Raw genomic sequence first — 21,132 nt, 5'->3', positions numbered from 1 at the left:
AGGCCTCTACCTCTCCAACAGTGCATGAATGGCGCAAAGCCATGGAAGTACTGGAAATAACCATGGACAGATGCTCAAATATATTCAAATCTAGCTTCACTAGACAGAGAGCCTCTCCACCTTTACCTCTCCCTCCCAGGTAGCATATAGGAAAACCATAACAACCATTACTAATATATAAAGATTTATTGTTATTGTGACAGATGCAGTTGTGATTATATGCAATGAGGATTTGTACCAGGGTTAATCCAGGTTATAGATACTTTACTGTTTTGTACCTACTTACATGGTTTCTGCTTCACTCAAGTCCAATCCAAACTGTACTTATACATTGTACTCTGCTTTTTATTCAGTAAACTTACCCATTGAGCAATAAATAAAAAAACTAAGTACCTATGATTTACTGTCTGCAACAGACAGACACAGTTCAGAGCACTTCCCTTTGGCATCTGCACAGCCTCAATACTCGGTCCACTAGTAGTGCACCTCAGGTGGTTGGGGATAGAACTCACCCTACCTGAACAACATACTGATCTCTCTGCATCGTACACAGAAGCCACAATGGATGCCTATACAGTATCTGCATCATGACCCTGATACAATACGGCTGGATTGTGAATTAGAAAAAAAACATTCCAACCCAGTTCATCTAATTTCTCAGCATGAAGTTCAACTACACAAATCAGACTATGACTAACACCAGACAAAGTAACACGATTAGCCTTGACATCACAACAAATCTGCAACCAAGGGTCTGCAACAGCAGAACTCTGCCTCAGACTCCTCGGCTGCATGGTAGCAGCCCTGAAGGCACTACCATTTGGTCGCTTCCACATGAGGTGCATTCAAAAACCATTTCCTCAGCAGCTTGAACAAGGAACACTCCAATTTAGCTCAAAAGATTTCCATATTCCTTGACAACAATTGTTCTTCAGTCCCTGCAGTGGTGGAGCCAATATCAAAACCTCTTCTTAGGCCGAAAGTGGAAATTACCACCTTGGGCCATCATTACCATTACCCAGTCCTTGGTTGGTGGAGCAATCATCCCTCCACACACGTCAGGGGAAATGTTCAACCAAACAAGGCAAAGTTGCAGATTAACATTCTAGAAATCCAGTCCATACAGAATGCAGTGTCCTACTGGTTTCAACAGTTGAGGGGTCAATCCCTACAAGTACAGTCTGACACAGCAGTGGCCTATCTTACCCACAATGACTAGAAGGCGTTGCTTATACTTCACTGGACAGAATCCAAGTGAAGTAATTGATATACTGAAAATGCTAATTCAAGCTATACCTACTATATATGTTCCAAAATGTTTTTTCTATAAAATGTTATTATAGATTGGCTTACTCTCAATTAAAAAAGCCATTATGAAAGGGGGTAGGGATTACCTTGGATGCTGAAAGAGAAGATATGACTATCATTTGGTTCTGTTGGATGGATACACATACATTAAGATCTTTAATTGTGTAAAGATGAAATCACATTTAATCCAACATTTACAATTTGGCCAAAAGTAAATGAAAATCAAGAGAGCGCATACCCTTTTATATTTACCACTAGACAAGACAAACCAGATTTTCCTTCAGGGTATGGGGAGAGTCTAAAATTTGGCAGATTTGAAAGATAAAATAACAAGGTTCCCTTGCGTCTTGTGACCTAAATTTCTGTCCTTCCTCCTAGCAATTTCATCAGCAAAATGGTTGTCTGACATAGCAGCACTATCCACATGGAGCTTATCCACCACCAGGACAGGGTGGTTTCTAGAACACTGCCATCCTTCACACCAAAGGTAGTCTCCTCGTTTCATATTAAAGGAAAACTATACCCCAAATTGAATACTGGAACAAGAGCACCACATAATGAAAGTGCTTTTAATGAATGACAATATATTGTACTGTTGCTTTGCACTGGTAAAACTGGTGTGTTTGCATTAGAAACACAACTATAGTTTGTATAAACAAGCTGCTGTGTAGCCATGGGGGCAGCGATTTAAGCATAGATGCAGATGCCTTCCTTGTCACTTATGGCGACAACAAGGGGGCCTCTGCATCTAGGCGTACTGTAACCATATGGTTAGTTGACACCGTAAATTTCACTTATTACTTTTTAAAGGGCAGCCCAGAGCCTTCCATTTGCAGGCACATTTCCACTAGGGCAGGCTGTACCTCTTGGCCACTATATAATTCAGCCATTCATGAATATATATGTAGAGCAGCTACCTGGGCCTTCCTCTACTTTTGCAAAATTTTACAGATTCAACATCTTTCATTCAGCACCATCAGCTTTTGGTGGGAAAGTCCTCCAAGATGCAGTGTCACATTAATGGGGTTATACCTGACACTCCCTAAATCGGGACAGCTTTTGGATGTCTGCTTTTTATAGAAAAGAGGATCCTTTCTCTAGAACGGCCCTTCCTGTCAGTGCAGCAACCATGGGTTAAGTATCCACCTCCGGAGGCAGGATAGAAGAAAAAAATTAGAATCTCGACTCCGCCCTCTTCATATAAGCTCTTGCTCCTTCTGATTCCCCTCAGTTTTTTTCTTCTGTCCTACTAGGAGGTTGGGACAGCACACAATTTTTTCTTTTTTCTTTTCAGTTCCTTTACAGGTTTTACATATCTGAAGAAGGAAGTTTATCCAGAGCAGGAGGCATCCTAGTTCTACTTCCACAATACTGTGCCTAATCCCTAACCTGATTCCACTCCTCAGGACTGGCAAATGGTTACCCAAGGGGATTATTTACCTACAACACAGCCACCCTCTCTCAAGAGAAGGTACTGCTGTTCTTGTGCATCTTCCGGTTCTCCCTGCAACTCAATGGTAACTAGGGGACCGCATTCTGTATTGCACGCAGTTCCTGTTAAGGACACACGCGTGTGGGTTTTTGCGCCACAACGAGATGCGCGCGTACACGTCAGGTGACGTGCTTACTGGGCGCCATCTTGGATTTTTAATCCACACGCCCCGGAGTTCACAGAAGCAGCGAATTACCACCAGACAGGTACAAGTTCAGTAGCAGTGAACCGCTACATGAGGGTTTTAACCCAGCGGCTTTGCCTATGTGTTTTATGGCAGTTTTTTTTCAAACTTTCATATAACACTTAAATTACAGCATGTTAACTGTGATTATTCCTTGCATACTATTTCCCAGTTTATGCCTATAAGGCACACTGGATTAGGGTCTTACATGCCTATAGGCAGACAGGGCCATGTATCAACTAGTTGCTCTTTAAGGGCACCTTAATTACTAAGACACATCTGTATTTTCTATTTCAGACAATACACCATGGATGCAGATTTGGGTCTGGAAGAGCTTAGGAAAGAGATGACCTCAGATATGCCCAGGACAAAAAGGGCAGATAAAAGATCACACAACCAACCAAAAAAATGCAGGTTCTGTAAACATACATTACGTAAAGGGGAACAAGGTGTCTGCCTAGACTGTGCAGAACCAGCAGATCTAGCACCAACTTTATCACCACAAACAATTCCATTACAACAGGCTGAGGCTAGTCCCCCACATTTAGAATCTCAGGATCCTTCTACTTCAAAACCTCCTCAGCTAGAGGAATTGTTTGACTGTATTAAATCAACCATTCAATCTTCCATTACTCAACCAACTAAGCATAGTAAAAAACGAAAGACACATACTATTCCAGATTCACATTCATCTGATTCTGACTCACCTACCGATCAAGATAGTGATGTTGAGCCAGGCGAAATTTCTGATAGGTCAAAGTAGAATATGTATGCACTCCCTGGCATTTCCGTATGCAATAATCTGGTGCTCAGTCCTCTAGGGAGACGGCACTCCCCTGGGTTCACAGGAAACGAAGAATTGAGGAAACGGCACACAGAATTGAATGCAAAAAGGGATATACCCCTATGGATTTATTGTGTCAAACAGCACAACACTTCGGGGGCAGGCCCCTTCGTCAGGTGAAATTTCTGATAGAGAATTCCTCTGATGACTCAGACACACAGCGTCATTACCGCTCCATTGCAGGCCCAGAAACCGCAAAACCGAACAGCCGCATCAAAAGCTGACAAAGTATTAGGGATTCAACCCAAAAAGTGTAGAACCTTCCCAGTATTTAAATCAATATCTCAGGTGATTGAGAACGAATGGTCAAAACCAGACCACCGCATCACCCAGACTCAAAGGTTCCAAAACACTTATCCTGTTCCAGAGGAACAATGTAAATTGTGGGACAAGGCCCCTAAAGTTGACTCAGCGGTAGCTTGCTTGTCCAAAAACACAACTCTACCAACAGAGGAAGTGGTTTTCAAGGAGCCGATGGATACAAAGATGGAAGGGTCCTTGAGGAGAGGGTATACACATGCCACATCAATTCTAAGACCGGCAGTAGCATCGGCGGGATTAGCTTGTACTGCCAGATTTTGGTGCCAGGAATTGCAAAAGAATCCTACTTCCCTAGAGGTTTTACATGAAGAACTACAACGTCTTAGCTCAGCGTTCGCCTTTTTAGCAGATGCAGCCATGGACACGGTTAGGTTGGCAGCCAAAACCAGTGTTGACACAGTACTTGCTAGACGTGCACTTTGGTTACGTCATTGGTCTGGAGATACAGCATCCTAGACCAAGTTAATGAACCTAAGATTTACTGGGGACACGCTCTTCGGACCAGACCTCAAGCAGATCATTACTGAAGTTACAGGTGGTAAGAGCATCTTTTTGCCTTAGTGCAAGAAACCCAGATCAGAACAGCCCACTAGATCTTATAATAGACCCTGGAGCTCCCAGGGACAACCATTTCGTTCCTTTCGAAATCCCACCTTTCCTCTGTCACAATCAAGCGGGGAGACGAGAAAAGGAAGACAAACTTGGTCCAACCAACAGAGACAGAGCAGGAAACCAGCTCCATCAAAGCCCAATTCAGCCTGACTCCAGGCTGGGGCAAGCGAAGGTAGGAGGTCGTCTTCAGCAATTTTTTCCAGTATGGCAAGACCACATACAGGAGAATTGGGTGCTCACAATCATAGCAGAAGGGTACCGAATTCCATTCGACAGCCTACCTCCTCGCACTTACAAACGCTCATCTACACCAAAAAACTCATCCAAAAGACTCGCTCTGGCTACGATAGTGAACGAACTGAAACAAAACAATGTCATTGTACCAGTACCTGCCGAAGAACGCTACAGAGGTTTCTACTCAAATCTCTTTTTGGTCTTAAAGAAGGAGGGTACCTTCAGACGAGTATTAAACCTAAAAACCTTAAACAAGCAGGTGTCCAAACAGAGATTCTGCATGGAGTCCATCCGGTCTGTGGTAATGTCAATGACCCACAATTGTTTTATGACCAAGGTAGACCTTCAGGATGCCTACTTACATGTACCCATCAGAAGGGCATCCCAACAATATCTACGGTTCACGGTGCTCGAAGAACATTACCAATTCAGGGCACTTCCTTTCGGCCTTTCCACGGCACCCAGAGTGTTCACAAAAATACTCAGCCCATTAATTGCACACCTCAGGCATCTGGGAATCTCGGTCACACCTTATCTAGACGACCTCCTAATCAGAGCTCCGTCCTACAACCAAAGTCACAAAGACGCCCAGATTTGTGTCACGATACTCCAACAGCACGGTTGGATAGTAAATTACAAAGAGTCACCTCACACCCACACAGCAAATTCAATTCTTGGGAATGTTGTTCGACTCATCCCGTCTGAATCTTCTCCGAGGGCAGAGATGTAGTCTAACAATAGTACACACTGCTCAACAAGTCTGCACTCAGACCACCATTTCAGCGGAACGCTGCCTCCAGTTATTAGGCTACATGGTAGCAGCGTGGGAAGCACTACCATTTGGCAGATTCCTCATGAGAGACTTTCAGAATCACTTTCTAAGCCTTTGGAACAAGAACCACTCAAACTTATCACAACAAATTCCACTTACCATGCAAGTCAAACGATCACTGAATTGGTGGACAACACCTCAAAATCTATCTCAAGGCAAGACATGGGCCTTACCCCAGTGGACCGTACTGACCACGGATGCCAGCCTCACCAGCTGGGGGGCAACTTGGCCACCTCGGACTTGCCAAGGGACGTGGTCACCGGCAGAATCAAAACTACCCATAAACGTGTTGGAAATCAGAGCAATACGAAATGCCATAGCTCATTGGTCTCAAGAATTACAAAACAAACCACTGCGCATTCAGTCCGACAATGCCACCGCAGAAGCCTACCTCAACAAGCAGGGGGGAACCCGCAGCAACAGAGCAATGAGGGAGGTAGCGCAAATACTCACCTGGGCAGAACTTCATGTTCCAGCCATCTCTGCAGTCTTCATTCCGGGCATACTAAACTGGGAGGCGGTTTATCTCACCCGCCAGCGGATAGACCAGGGAGAGTGGTCTCTCCGCTTCGACGTCTTCACACAGTTGGTAACCAGATGGGGAACACCAGACATAGACATGTTTGCGTCAAGACACAATTTCAAAGTTCCTACCTACTGCGCCAGGTCACAGGACCCAAGGGCAGCTTACGTGGACGCCTTAGTAATACCATGGATTTTCAAGAGAGTCTATGCCTTCCCTCCGCTAGCACTTCTTCCAAGAGTGATCTGCAAGATACGGCAGGAACGGACGGAAACCATTCTCCATTGGCCGCGGAGACCTTGGTACTCCGAACTCATCAACATGTCAGCAGCTCCACCATGGCGGCTACCTCTCGCCAGATTTGCTCACTCAAGGACCAATAAAACACGACAACCTTCAGAGGTTGCATTTGACGGCTTGGCTTTTGAAACAGAGTTGTGGCGTTCCAAAGGGTTTTCAAAAGAGGCCACTGACATTCTGTTGAAGGCCAGACTGAGACTGGTGTGAATCCAGGCAGTTTCAGTGGCCGCAAGCGTCAGTCCCAACAATTGTTGAATTCCTTACTCAGGGGCTCCATTTAGGTCTCTCCCTAGCAACCTTCAAAGGCCAGATCTCGGCCCTTTCTATTCTCCTACAACATCAGTGGGCAAGGGAGCCAGATCTCATGCAGTTCATGCAGGGAGTGGGTAACGTTAGGCCTCCATACAGGGATCCAACACCACCCTGGGATCTTACACTAGTCCTCAATGTATTACAAGGACCCCCATTTGAGCCTTTAGCTTCCTGTACGCTTAAATTTCTTACCTGGAAAATGACTTTTCTATTGGCCATTACCTCAGCAAAACGAGTCTCAGACATGGCGGCCCTATCTTGAAAGGAACCCTGGCTTATTTTGCATCAGGACAGGGCAGTTTTCAGGACTATTCCAGCCTTCCAACCCAAGGTGGTTTCTGCTTTCCACATAAATGAGAAAATTAATCTTCCTTCCTTCTGCCCTAGGCCAGCTAATCCCAAAGAAAAGGCACTACATAAACTAGATGTAGTGAGAGCGATTCGCTAGTATCTAGACAGATCCAAAGATTATAGAAAATCAGATGCCTTTTTAATTACGTATGGTCAGAACAAAGGGTCGCCTGCTTCTAAACGAACGATTGCTAGATGGCTGGTTGAGACAATCAATTGTGCTTATGACCTTAGTCACAAACCTAGGCCTTTCAAGGTCCGAGCTCATTCTACCAGAGCACTAAGTGCATCCTGGGCCTTGTACAATCTAGCCACTCCAGAACAAATCTGTAAGGCAGCCACTTGGGCTTCTTTGTCTACATTCGCAAAATTTTATAGACTTCATGTGTTTCATTCAACGCCTGCTGCATTTGGTAGAAAAGTACTTCAAGCAGCTGTGAGGAAACAGTAAATTGAACCCAGCCCTAAAAAGATGGGACAGCTTTCAGACGTCCCCATGGTTGCTGCACTGACAGGAAGGGCCATTCTAGAGAGAGATGGATTTTCGACTTACCGGAAAATCTTTTTCTAGACGGCCTGGACTGTCAGTGCAGTAAGCCCCACCCTTTCAATTATAGTTTGATATTGTTGCAAGTTGACATGTTAATACTGTTGTTGTTATGAATTTCTTCTAGCTCTTTCTCTGCTATCCTTTCTATTCTCCTAACTGAGCTGACAGACCAAACTGAGGGGAATCAGGAGGAGCAAGAGCTTATATGAAGAGGGCGGAGTCGAGATTCTAATTTTTTTCTTCTGTCCTGCCTCCGGAGGTGGATACTTAACCCATGGTTGCTGCACTGACAGTCCAGGCCGTCTAGAAAAAGATTTTTCGGTAAGTCGAAAATCCATCTTTTCTACACGGCCCGAAATGTGTTAGCGCGGTTACCCATAGTTAGTTGTTTGTGTAATAACACAGTTCATATAAGTTTGACATACCATGTTGTTAAATTACTGTTCTATACTCTTTGTAAGCTACTCTTGCTATTCTTTACTCTTAATATTCTCTACTTTTTGCTTCTCCTGACTTGACTCATAAGAAAACTGAGGCAGTGTATGGAGAGCCTGGAGCCCAATTTGTTTTTATTTTATTCTGTCCTGCCACTGGAGGTAAATGCTTAACCCTACTGCATCCGCACTGACCGTTCAATAAATACAGTTTTTTTTTTTTGTTTTTTTTCCCCAAACTGCATCTACTGCTACTATGATAGCCAGAAATAATTTTACTGAAAAGCGGGGGTGTATATAGCAAGATCTGGCAACAGATGAGGGCCCAGGACCATTGGAGTCCCAGTGTAAATTTAATAAGCAGATGAAAAATATGTTCATGGAAAATGTCTTAAAGGATAAGTAAACCTTTAAAATAAGTGAATCTAAAATTGATGAGGGTGCAATGTACATTCATTATTTATTTTGTTTTTATTCCAAGATATTAATGGATACATGTACTGTTAATATGAATGAATTTTGTTACAACAGTGCCACCTGCTGGTCATTTTCCAACCAGTCTGACCACCAAGTAGTCAAGGAAGTTGTCAGGAGAAAGAAACAGGCTGCTCTGATGTTCTTCTGCTTAGGAAAGATGTGAGAAAGGTTTCTACATTTTTTTCCTAAAACATCAGAGCAGCCTCTTTCTTTCTCCTGACAACTTCCTTGACTACTTGGTGGTCAGACTGGTGGGAAACTGACCAGCAGGTGGCGCCGTTGTAACAAAACGTATTCATATTAACAGTACATGTATCCCTTCATATCTTGGAATAAAAACAAAATAAATTATAAATGTAAATGGCAAAAGTGCTCAGAATATCACCCTCATTCATTTTAAATTCACTTATTTTTAAGGTTTACTTATCCTTTAACAGAGTTTGGGGGCTCAATGGTCTTGGTGGGGGTCGCAATAACTAGTCATTCCATTAATAAAAATTCATGTAGGTGATAGCTCATATAATTCAGTATATATGCCAGTATAAACAAACAATGATATTCGATAACTGTTTCATATAAATAATGTCAGTCAGTTCATTGTTCATATGATCTTAAAAAAAGTGTAATAACTCCAGCTTTTATTGTTTTATTAAGCAGCTTTGCAATATTCATTCATTACAGGTTTTCTATGGCTTTTAAGTTAATTAGAGAGAGAGCACGAGCGAGAGAGAGAAAATGAATGAATATGAATTGGCACTCACCATTCATGCAGTTAAAAGCCAGGTGCTAACCAAATTCATCAATAGTAGTCCAGTGAACGCACTCGCGGCATTAGACCTTCAGATATATATCAAAACGTTTTTATTAGTGCATGGTGCATCAACGTGTTTCGATTCACATGGAGCCGTCATCAGGATGAGAGAACAGGAAGTGGAGCAAATCATTAAATCACCCTCCAATCAGCATGTCAATGTTTAAAACACCACATATGTGAACTAAAAAGTGTCAGCCTATTCGCATTATAATGTGTTGAGAAGAGTCCACTCATTTCTATTAAATCACTATTATAAGGTGACTATTAAAACCAGTGTATTAGGCCCTACATAGGCCAAATACAAATTAACTAGAAGTAAATATGTTGTGAAATGTGTGCAAATAACAGTGGAACCCTTCAGTGAAAATGTATAATTTTAGTGTATCAAATGCAATTGCTGTTTTTATCTTGAGAAAGGTCCCAGTAGAGGACCGAAACATCAATACAATAAAGGAGAATTGATTTGAAAAAATTCCCTGTGTGCACCAGCATCTACTTATATCTCTCTCTCCCTCCCATGAAAAAGAGGCAGACCGGGAACAAAGAAAGGAAAAAAGATACACAGTTAAAAATTATGTCAAGAAAATGTATCAATAAAACACTGATAAGCAGAGACATTGTATCAGCAACTCAAGTAACAGAATCAGGAGTAAATATTCGCACACTGTATAGCTACACTGTATTACACATTATAGCACAATACCTTTGATTCAAAAAAAGCACATAAAAGACCAATGTTCGTTTAAGCCTAAAGGGGCCATAGTGTTCAATTTTCTTTATCCAGAAAACTTCTCTCTGGAAGAGGATTTTGGATCTGTCTCCACCCGTCTCAGAGGCGGCACATGATCAATGACAATATACTTGAAGATGGGTAATCTGTGTCCTTGTTCAAGGTAGTGTTTTGCTACTGGTTTAATAGATACCCCATCCCTAAATGCTACACTTATTGCTGAGCGGTGGGCATCCATTCTCAATCTGAGTGTTAGATCTGTCTTGCCAACGTAAGGCAACCCACAAGTTCATGTGATCAAGTATATGACATGGCTTGTGTTACAGGTAATGTGATGTCTTATCGCAAATCGCTTGCCAGATTGAGGGTGTAAAAAACGTGTTTCCAGGTGTCATGTATCTGCATGAGGTGCAGTGAAAACAGCCTGGTTTAGCTCCAGACAACCATGTCTCTGTAATCTTGCTATAACATTAAAATAACATTAACATATCTATCTATCTAGATATATCTATATATCGATCTATCTCTATCTATCTATATAGAGATAGAGATAGAGAGTTAGATAGAGAGAGAGAGACCAAATGGTCTCACAATAGATAAGAATCTGTCTCAATAATAAGTTAGTATCAAATGTTAAGTATTAAAAGTTACACAACATTGCTAACTGTGTTGCAAGCCCAGTTCACAGAATACACCAAAACAAGCGAATATCCAAAATCAATTGAAAGAGCAGTATTCATTAAGGCCTCTCGCCGATAGTGTTCCCAGTTTCTTAATCCAAAAGGAATCTCACTGCAGTAATAATCTAGATGTATCGCCTCCACGTGTAGGCATGGGAATGTGATCTATTGCTATATATTTGAATGTTGGTAATCTATGCCCCAATTCAAAACAATGTTTTGCAACCGGTTTTGCAACTTGATTTCTGATCGAGATAGGCCGTATTGATCGCTGATCTGTTGGTGTCCATACGTTGGCGCAGAGTCAAGTCTGTTTTGCCAACGTATGCAAGTCCACACGGGCACGTAATCAAATCACGTGAGTAGTAATACAGGTGATATGTCGTATCTGCATGCGTTTTCCCGTCTGTGGATGCGCAAACGTGGTGCTAGGAATCGTATATCTACACGATGTACAAGTTGGACATTTAAAACAACCCATTTTTTTAGGGGGCCTCCACGAGGCGCCAGATACTTCACCTTTATAACTTCTAATAGGATCATTAACCTGCAGTAAATCACGTAAATGTCTCATGTCCTCAATGTCTCATCAGCCTGTATGATCTTCCAATTAGTTTTCAATGCATATTTTAACGGAGTAGCATAATTGTTAGGACGAAAAAATCAACCCCGTGGTTCCTTCCGTAATCTTTCGTTGTTGTCAGAACGTGTTCCAGGCCTTTTGTAAAGCATTGTCCAAAGTCTGTATGCCATACCCCCTTTGAATAAATCTTTCTTTCATTTCCATAAGTTGTTGTTCACATACAACCTGATCTGAGTTGTTTCTTAAGACATGGCAAAACTGCGATAGCGGAAGTGAACGTCTCAAAGCCAGTGCATGAAAGCTGCTGGCATGTAAAAAAGTGTTACGATCTACATCTATATCTATCTATATATATCGAAAGAAAAATCTAGCAGTCACAGGTCTTATGAAACGTTTCCAAGTGTTTTATTCAATCAAAAAAACGACTAACGTTTTAGGCTAGCACTCTAGCCTTTCTCAGAGTGCTAGCCGAAATGTTAGTCGTTTTTTTGATTGAATAAAACACTTGGAAACGTTTCATAAGAACTGTGAGTGCTAGCTTTTTCTTTCGCTATACTTCTACTACCTAGGCTGTTTGCACCCAGGCAACTTTTACTGCTATATGAGTCATGCTGGCTTCTTAAAGTTGGTAGATAATGCAAATAAATACAAGAGTTTGGTGGGAGACACCTTGAATCTGATGTGGTGACATCATCACAGAAATGTAACACCATTTAAATATTGCTCATTCTATACAGACAAGTCAAAAAGGCTACAAAGCACATATAAAAATAGAAACTATAGACAATCACATTTAAAACAATATATCCATTCTACAAATAAAAACAAGATATTGTGTAACTATGTTTCAACCCCTTAGTAACATCATAGCTAAATGATTGTTCAGAATATCTTTAAACACTTTTGCAAGAAATATCTTAAAACTGAGTTAGATTGACAGGCCTGCATGAAGACTCATTCGTCATTTATAATACTTATTTTATAAATAATTATTTTATTAATATTTAAAACTACCACTCGGACTGTGGGATAATAGTCCCTGTGGTTATTCACATATTTTAATAATCAGGTGTGGGCCAAGTTTCTAAATGAAAATCTTCTAAGGGTGTTGTCTCTTAGTTAGTATCACTGTGTGAACACATATGGGGTAATGTAATAAAAATCGCTAACGGAAAAACTATTCGCAATGCGAAAAGTTATGCCTTTGTGCGAACAAATTTAGCTTTGTGCGAATTTAATATAGCTTTTGCGAGCCCGGAAACTGTCTAGCGACCACTTCCGACAGTGAAAGACCGTTTGCGAATTTTATAGTTTGCACCAATGCGCAGTCAATGTTATAAAACTTCTTACTTAAAAAGTCGTTATGTATGCTCCAAAAGATTACGACACCTTCAAGCACTTCTTATGAGTCCGCAATTAAAATTCGCAATGCGCAATTAAAATTCGCAATGCAATAACAGTTTAAGGAACAATACTACATTGCGAGATGTGGATTTTTAGTCTTATTGGTGCGAATTGTTTTGCACTTTGCGACTTTTATTACATTCCCCTGTTAAATTGCAAGTGTGGCTATTATAACTGTTAGGGGATGTGTGTCAATTCCCTCCTATACATATAACCAAGGACTGTGGACTCTAAGGGGCAGATTTATCAAGTGTTGAATTTCGAGGGTTAAAAAACCCTCGAATTCGACCCTCGAAGTAAAATCCTTCGAATATCGAATTAGAAGGATTTTAGCGCAAAAAATGTAACGATTTGAATGATTTTAAGCGATCGAATGCTTTTTATTCTATCATAAAAAGTGCCCAAAACCTATCTACAATGTCACCATAGGCTAACATTCAACTCGGTAGCTTTTATTTGGCGAAGTATTGAGTCAAAGGATTTTTTTAAAGAGACAGTACTTCGATTATCAATTTTTTACTTCAAATCGTTCGAATCATTCGATTTGATTGAATTCGATCGAATTTGACCAGTTCGGTGGTCTGAAGTACCCAAAAAATACTTTGAAATTTGAATATTTTTGTATTCGAACTATTCACTCGAGCTTAGTCAATCTGCCCCTAAGTGTATGTAGCCCTCGTGCTAAGGGTGGCATTATAAAGATATCCCCTACACTGTGTACCTTAAACCAACAGTGTCACTCATACTCGGCTATGTGGAGTATGCCGAAGTGTATTCATATTACTATAAATCAAATAAACATGACTATATGTGAAACTATATGTGAGTCTAAACGTAATTAACATATGCACCATCATGATTAGAAACGTTTATGCGTATTGAGTGCCGGATATCTCCACTATATATAGATATATCTATCTATCTAAATATATATCTATATACAATGCTATTGAAAGCAGTGGTTTTCCTTTTCTATTCTCTGCCCTGATGGCTCAGACTTTTAAAACAATGAGACAAGCCAGCTGATTTACAGACTTGTCTTTGCTGGGGAACAACCAGTAAACAAAGTAACAGGAATTAAGCAAATACTGCTTGCAACAGCAATTGTTTTTACAAATAACTTTAAAAGCACTGATATTTTTTTAAAAAATGAATATTAGAAAGTTTGTTAGAATCATGTTTTTTTTTATTAGGCAAATTTTTATTTTGTGGTTGAATTTCCCTTTAATATTACTGCTATTTATGGTCATTTATAATAATGTGATACAATTTTGACGCTTTCTTTTTTTCACTTGCACTTATTTAAACACAGTTCTTTCATGTGTGTTATCCTTGATAAAGGTCCCAATATAGGACGGAGACTGAAACAGATGATATGGTGGAATATAGAAACTTTATTTTTTCGATTATGCAGTACTGGTCTTTATACCTTGGAATGGTTTAGATGTGGGCTTTTGCATTATAAGATATATTCATAGGCTTATTTTCATTAAGGCTTGAGGAAGCTAAGCCTCCCCAAACCTGCCTGGCAACTATAATAAAATTTTAATAAAACTTGCTCCCTTACTGATCTGCGCTTCTACTTTAAAATCAGAAAATGAATTGGAGCATTCTCCTTGTGACTCCTCCAATCAGAGCACAGCTCTTTTGACAGACCATAAAATGCAGCAATCAAGCCACAGATGTAGGTGGGGCTAGAAGGGACTAGAAATTATGAGTATGCTGTAACCTTTGCCAAAGCCACTAGCTAACGTCCTACAGATTTTATCCCACAGGCTCTGAGGTACTATACAAGTTTACCTTCTAAAAGCTGCCTCGCTTGCTGGAATTAAAATTTTGACACCTAGCATCAGTAATATTAAAACAAATTGTGCTTTGAGTTTTTTTTTTGTTTTTGCACATGAAATTTTTTTCTTACTTTTGTCATTGTTTTGTTTATTCTTGGTTAGTTAAGGCAGAGTTCTCATGAAGCTGCATGGCTGGGATATAAACCTATGTTGTTTCAGTGTAGTGTGACAGTGTGTGTTTGCGGGGTGTCTGAATGTCTGGCATCAGTACCCACTGTATATAATATGTCTGGGGAGCCAGTACCTACTGCTTTTCACTGTATAAAATGTGCTTGTTTTGTAAATATATACTGCAAATAATGTATGGGGTGTTGCTGTCCACTGCATATTAATGTATATAATGTTTTTGGGGTGTAACTGTCCACTGCATCTCACTGCATATAATGTTCCTAGAGTGCCAGTAGAGTCTTCCTCTCACATGTAAGCTAACTTACCTAGGACACAATACTTTAATGTTCCAACGCTTTATACTTTTTTAGCCCTTAAGGTTGAAAATATAGTAATTGTTGTAGTGTTTGATTTAGGTTAAGAATCCATAAAAACCAACCAGGTTTCAGTCTACGGCACCTTTTCAATTTAGAAAATGTGAAGAATAAGACTCCAACTTAACATTCCACAAAACTATGTCCCCTTTATTAGAAATAAGGGGAATAACTGTGAATGTAGATGGATGGATAACCCCGCTTATGTGACCTCCGTTGGAATCTCATGGAAGTGCATGTGTGATTACTTTCACATCCTGAGCATTTTAAGGTGAAAAGCACTACCACCTGCACTTTTGCACAGTTTTCCTGAAAGTTAGTAGACACTGCTAGAAGTATTTTGGGGGGGGAGAATAAATTTTACGCCACCAGATCAATGTCTGAGATTAGCTTTAGGTCCATCTTTAGCCTTCCCAATCAAAATATGAATATATTTGGTAGAGGAGCAAGGTCATAACTCTAGTTGGACAATATTTAATTTCTCCTATCCTATCTCGTTAATTTCGATTAGTAGCCTGGCACTGTGCATTATGCGAAGAAGTGGCAGGGCCTGCTGAGGTTATGGTTTAGTGTTAGGTGCACTGGTGTCTGTGAGCCTATCTGTTGCCCTTCTTGCAATGCCTGAATTATGTTACTGAACACTGCACAAAAGGCTTTATCTCTGGAACTTCCTTTTATTTTTGCATCAAGGAAAAAAAGAGACGTAGAGAAGAAAACCTTAAACGGCGATTGGAAAATGAAAGAAAGGCAGAAGTTGTACAAGTGGTACGTACTATGTAACAATATATATATTATATTTTTGAAAAGCAGATCTGCACTCCTGCGTACAAAAAAACGGAACTGAAGCTGAGGTCAGACCAAATATGAAAAAGGCCTTTTTCTAATTAATGTTAGAGGTAAATTGTAGAGACTTCAGAAGGATGTTTTTGCCTTCTTCTGGATCAACTAGAATGCAGGTATGGTATCTCTGTCTGAATGCTGTTTCCACATCGATTCCGTAAGGATATTCTAGGTTTTTCCCTCACACAGGTTAACCCTCATAGCAAATATTACATAAATTGTATGTGTGGTGTCATGGGTATCCTTTATCCAGAAAGTTCTGAATTACACCAAGGGCATCTCCCATAGACTCCATTTAAAGTTTTCTGTTATGCTTATAACTCAAAATGGGTCTATTTTTTAGCGTCCATGGTAGAGTAATATTATTGGATTAAATTAGCCCCATTTTTTAATGTGGGGAGATCCTGTGTTGTATTGGGAAGTAATTGCACAACAAATTGTTTTGTTTCCATTCTATCTCTATGGGTACCACTTTTTGTCGTATTCAGTGCCTGCATTAGTATTTAATATTTGTATTTCCTATCCACAAAATACATGTAGTCTACTATTTCTTTTAAGTGAAAACCATATAATTAACACATATGTCTGTGTTAGAATTGGTCACAGAAATTTTAAATAAGGTAATTTTTTTTTGGTTGAGGGTAGGTGAAAGCTATTATAGTCCAAAACAGTATTTACAACATGTATAGCTGTATAGGTTTGTAACTCGACCCACCATTTTCCAAAGAGAGAGACACATTCAAAAAGTCAAAACTCATTATCTGCTATGGTAAGTGAAAAGCTTGATTACATATTAACAATGTCAAGGAAGATTAGGAAAGTGTCCCGCAGACAGAAGTTAAAAATCAAACAACGTTATTACAGGCAGTTTAAAACAATGGACAGGCATCTGTATGCAGATGTACTTACCATTCTATGACCTGTGTGGTCACCTGATGCATTTCATGCCTCATTCTGGCAATTCATCAGAGTTGATTAAGTGCCAGAACGAGGCACGAAACACGTCGGATGACCACACATGTCATAGAATGGGAAGTACATCTGCATACTGATGCCTATTCATTGTTTTAAAGGACCAGTAACATCAAAAAAATGTTTAAAAATTCGTTAGTGCACAACGAAAAATAAACACCAAGACAAATGAAACTTTTAATAAGCAAAGCCTTTATTAAGAAATAACTTACAGAAAATGCACTTCCTGTCCTCTTCAGAAAAGGCGACCATCCACCTCTTCAGAAAAGGCGACCATCCACACTGCAGCAATCGATTTCTCCTCTCTGGCTATTCACTGACAGGCATCCTCCTCGTGACGTCCAGCAGAAGCAGTGTCTCTCCTTCCCCGTGCATCGGCTTCCCTCCTCCGCTCTCCTCACCTTCCTCTCGGTCTTCCCTCCTCCCCTACTCTCAGAGAGAGAGAGATGCGGCAAAGACAGCAGCAGCCACGGGGCACAGAGTGGGTAGTAATTTAGGAGTCGGTGTGAGCGGAGGCAGGGGACGGAGCTCTAAGAAGCAGACAGTGCAGTATAAAATACTTGTCTGTGTGTGAAATCCATCCCTTCGCTTCATACAATGGCAGAGCACGGGAGAACTGCAAACAATCCTAGCAGTGTGTATCTGCTTGTCTGCTTCTTTTGCCCCCTGCAGACCTGGGCTTATGGGACAATTAGTCGCATTGAGGTTCCCCGCAGAGAGAAATACAAAACAGGCTGCCAAAGTCCCCAGACTGAGCTAAGTTGCCCGCTCGTTGCTGTGAGGAAAGGATACGTGGAGCTGCTGGGATGGGAGCTATACCCGCCAAGACTTACCTGTATGTGTATAGAGCTCCGTCCCCTGCCTCCACTCACACCGACTCCTAAATTACTACCCACTCTGTGCCCCGTGGCTGCTGCTGCTTTCTTTGCTGCATCTCTCTCTCTGAGAGTAGGGGAGGAGGGAAGACCGAGAGGAAGGTAAGGAGATCGGAGGAGGGAAGCCGATGCACGGAGAAGGAGATACACTGCTGCTGGACGTCGCGAGGAGGATGCCCGTCAGTGAATAGCCAGGGAGGAGAAATCGATTGCTGCATTGTTGATGGTTGCCTTTTTGCCGTTTCTGAAGAGGACAGGAAGTGGATTTTCTGTAAGTTATTTCTTAATAAAGGCTTTGCTTTTTAAAAGTTTAATTTGTCTTGGTGTTTATTTTAACGAATTTATAAACATTTTTTTTTGTTACTGGTCCTTTAAACAGTCTGAAATGAAGTTTTTTGATTCTTAACTTCTGTCTGTGGGACACTTACCTAATCTTCCTTGACCCTGTGTATATGCTACTGACTGGACTGGAGACCAGCGTGTGGATGTGCCTGCATAATCAGAAGTATGCCTTGTTAAAGGGCGATCATTGGATACAAACATGTACGTTTTTCTGAACGTACATATTGACAATACATTAAATATTGAATTAAAGGAAAACTATATCCCTGAACAATGTAGGTCTCTCTAAAAATATATTTAATAAAACAGCTTAAGGAGTATTGCCTGTTAAATTATAAAGGAAACTGTACCCCCAAGCAATGTAGGTCTCTAAAAATATATTATTTATATATTAAATATATATTATGTAAGTAAATATTCATAATAATATGCTTCTTTAGTAGTATGTGCCATTGGGGTAATCCTAAATTGCCAGATTAAGAATTAAGGCCCAGCCTCTAGTATCCTGTGATTCACGGTGCACAAAAACAAACCATACATGTTAGGTCACGTGAGGCAATTACAGGACAAACTTCTGTATTTTGATTCCACACTTCTATTACTCAAAAATGGTATTATTTAAAATGGTTTATTTACATAAAGCAGAGTTGTTTTACATATGAGCTATTTTATGCAATATGTTTTAGAGACCTACATTGTTTTGGGGTAGATTTTTCTTTTGGTATGCAACAGGCAATGCCCCCCCCCCCTTAACAACAGGCCATACCCCCCCCCCCCCCCTTAACAACAGGCCTTGATTATTCTCCAGTTTCAATGTTCTCATTACAGTCCTTCGATCTTTAGTGTGGCTTGAATGATTTTAACCATCTCGTCAAAGATTTTATTAATATCATAATAAATAGTCTGTGAAAAGGTTTTAATGTTAGTTCCCCATGACTATACATGTCATATGGATTAAAATCATCAAACTGCAAATGGGAATGGCAGCTGTTGCACTCATTGCACTAGCAATGCTGCCCCTATTTGACCTGCTCCGACGCTGGGTTTTGAGGGGGGGGGCATCTGGGCAGCAGCCTCAGAATCGATCCGGGGTGAGTGATAACATCCACTTCATAGTCTTCAAAATAGACATCATTTCAGGAATAAGAAGAGTGGAACAATAACGATCTGCACTTTCTGTTTTGGCACTTGTGTTATAAGCCATATAAAAATGTTTTAGTATATGTAGTCTAAACATAGAATGCTATTGGTCATTAGCAGACTAACCAATAACTTAACAATGACATGAACTTAATGTGTACACATGAATAGGAACATAATATTACATAACGAAGAGAACAAGAATTGCACATAGCTCCCCCAATCGGAAGTTATACAATAATCAGGCACCTTTAAAATATGGCTTTTGCACCATGTCACTCAATATTGCAAACCAGTACATGCTAATATACCAATCTCCATATTTGGACTACAAGGGGACCCATCTGGCTTGTATATAGAACATAAATTTGGTTTACTAACATTAATAGGCTGGATGCCCAAAAAATCAAGATGGATGGTATGTAGCAACAAGCGGTATTACTGAATGTAGAACCCAAATGTCCTTATATTAAATTATATGAATTCTTCCCATCAATTTATAATGTATTCCCTTATTTTTTAACAATTTTTTTCTGCTGTCCTGAAAAATGTAAAATGGGGCTTCTTCTGTAATATATTTAAATATTAACGGGTTGGTTCACCTTCAAGTTAAAGGTGATGTTCACTATTGAGTTAACTTTTAATATGTCATAGAGCGTCATATTCTGAGACAATTTTTAATTGGTTTGAATTTTTTATTTTATTTGTTAGCAGTTTCTAGGGTCCAAATTACCCTAGCAACTATACATTGATTTGAATGAGACTGGAATATGAATAAGAGAAGGCCCAAATAGAAAGTTGAGTAATAAAAAAATATCAACAAAAATACATTTGCAGCATTAAGGTGGCCATACACTGAGAGATCCGCTCGTTTGGCTAAACGAGCGGATCTCTCCCCGAAATGCCCACCTTGAGGTGGGAAATATCGGGCTGATCCGATCGTGGGCCGTAGGGCCCAACGATCGGATCCTAATGAATAGTAACGGGCGGTCGGATCGCAGGACCGCATCAACGAACAGATGCGGCCGCGATCCGACGGGAATTTTAGTCCCATCTGATCGAGTAAGCCCGTTGGGGGGGGGCCCCATACACGGGCCAATAAGCTGGCAATTTGGTCTGTCAGCAGCTTTTATCGGCCCGTGTATGGCCACCTTTACAGAGCATTTGTTTATTAGATGGGGTCAGTGAACCCCATTTGAAAGGTGGAAAGAGTCAGAAAAAAAGGGAAATAACTAAAAAAATATAAAAAAAAAAAAATAAACAATGAAGACCTACTGAAAAGTTGATCAGAATTAGCCATTCTAAAACATATTAATATTTAACATAAAGGTGAACCACCAGCTTGCCAGCTTGTCAAGATCCTGGATGGAAATTATTGGGCTGGATAGTTTTGTGTCATCTGCAAACACTGCTACATTACTTACAATACCCTCCCCTAAGTCATTAATGAACAAGGTAAATAAAAGTCGACCCAATACTGAGGGACCTAAGAACCTTACTCAAAGTAGAGATGTACCATTAACAACCACCCTCTGTACCCGATCCTGTAGCAAGTTTCCATGTGCAAACAACTTCATTAAGCCCAACAGACCTTAGTTTAAAAAGCAGTTGTTTGTGGGGCACGGTATCAAATGCTTTGGCAAAATCCA

At 40.4% G+C, this 21,132-nt stretch overlaps 1 protein-coding gene across 4 annotated transcripts in view; it reads left to right on the top strand.

The window, feature by feature from the left end:
* MGC115313 (uncharacterized protein) overlaps positions 1 to 21,132 on the top strand; it is a 41,860-nt gene that overhangs the window by 6,751 nt on the left and 13,977 nt on the right. Inside the window, exons 2-4 of one of the 4 annotated variants that reach the window (XM_041570558.1) lie at positions 1,687 to 1,795; positions 3,282 to 8,184; positions 9,456 to 11,842. In XM_041570558.1, coding sequence (XP_041426492.1) covers positions 5,676 to 6,857 — 1,182 coding nt within the window. In that variant the 5' untranslated portion in view covers positions 1,687 to 1,795; positions 3,282 to 5,675 and the 3' untranslated portion in view covers positions 6,858 to 8,184; positions 9,456 to 11,842. 4 annotated transcript variants of the gene reach the window in all.

The sequence above is a fragment of the Xenopus laevis genome, chromosome 7S (genome assembly GCF_017654675.1).
Source record: "Xenopus laevis strain J_2021 chromosome 7S, Xenopus_laevis_v10.1, whole genome shotgun sequence".
Classification (NCBI taxonomy): Eukaryota; Metazoa; Chordata; class Amphibia; order Anura; family Pipidae; genus Xenopus; species Xenopus laevis.
Note: the sequence above shows the minus strand (reverse complement) of the source record. Positions and strands in the feature narration are given on the sequence as shown.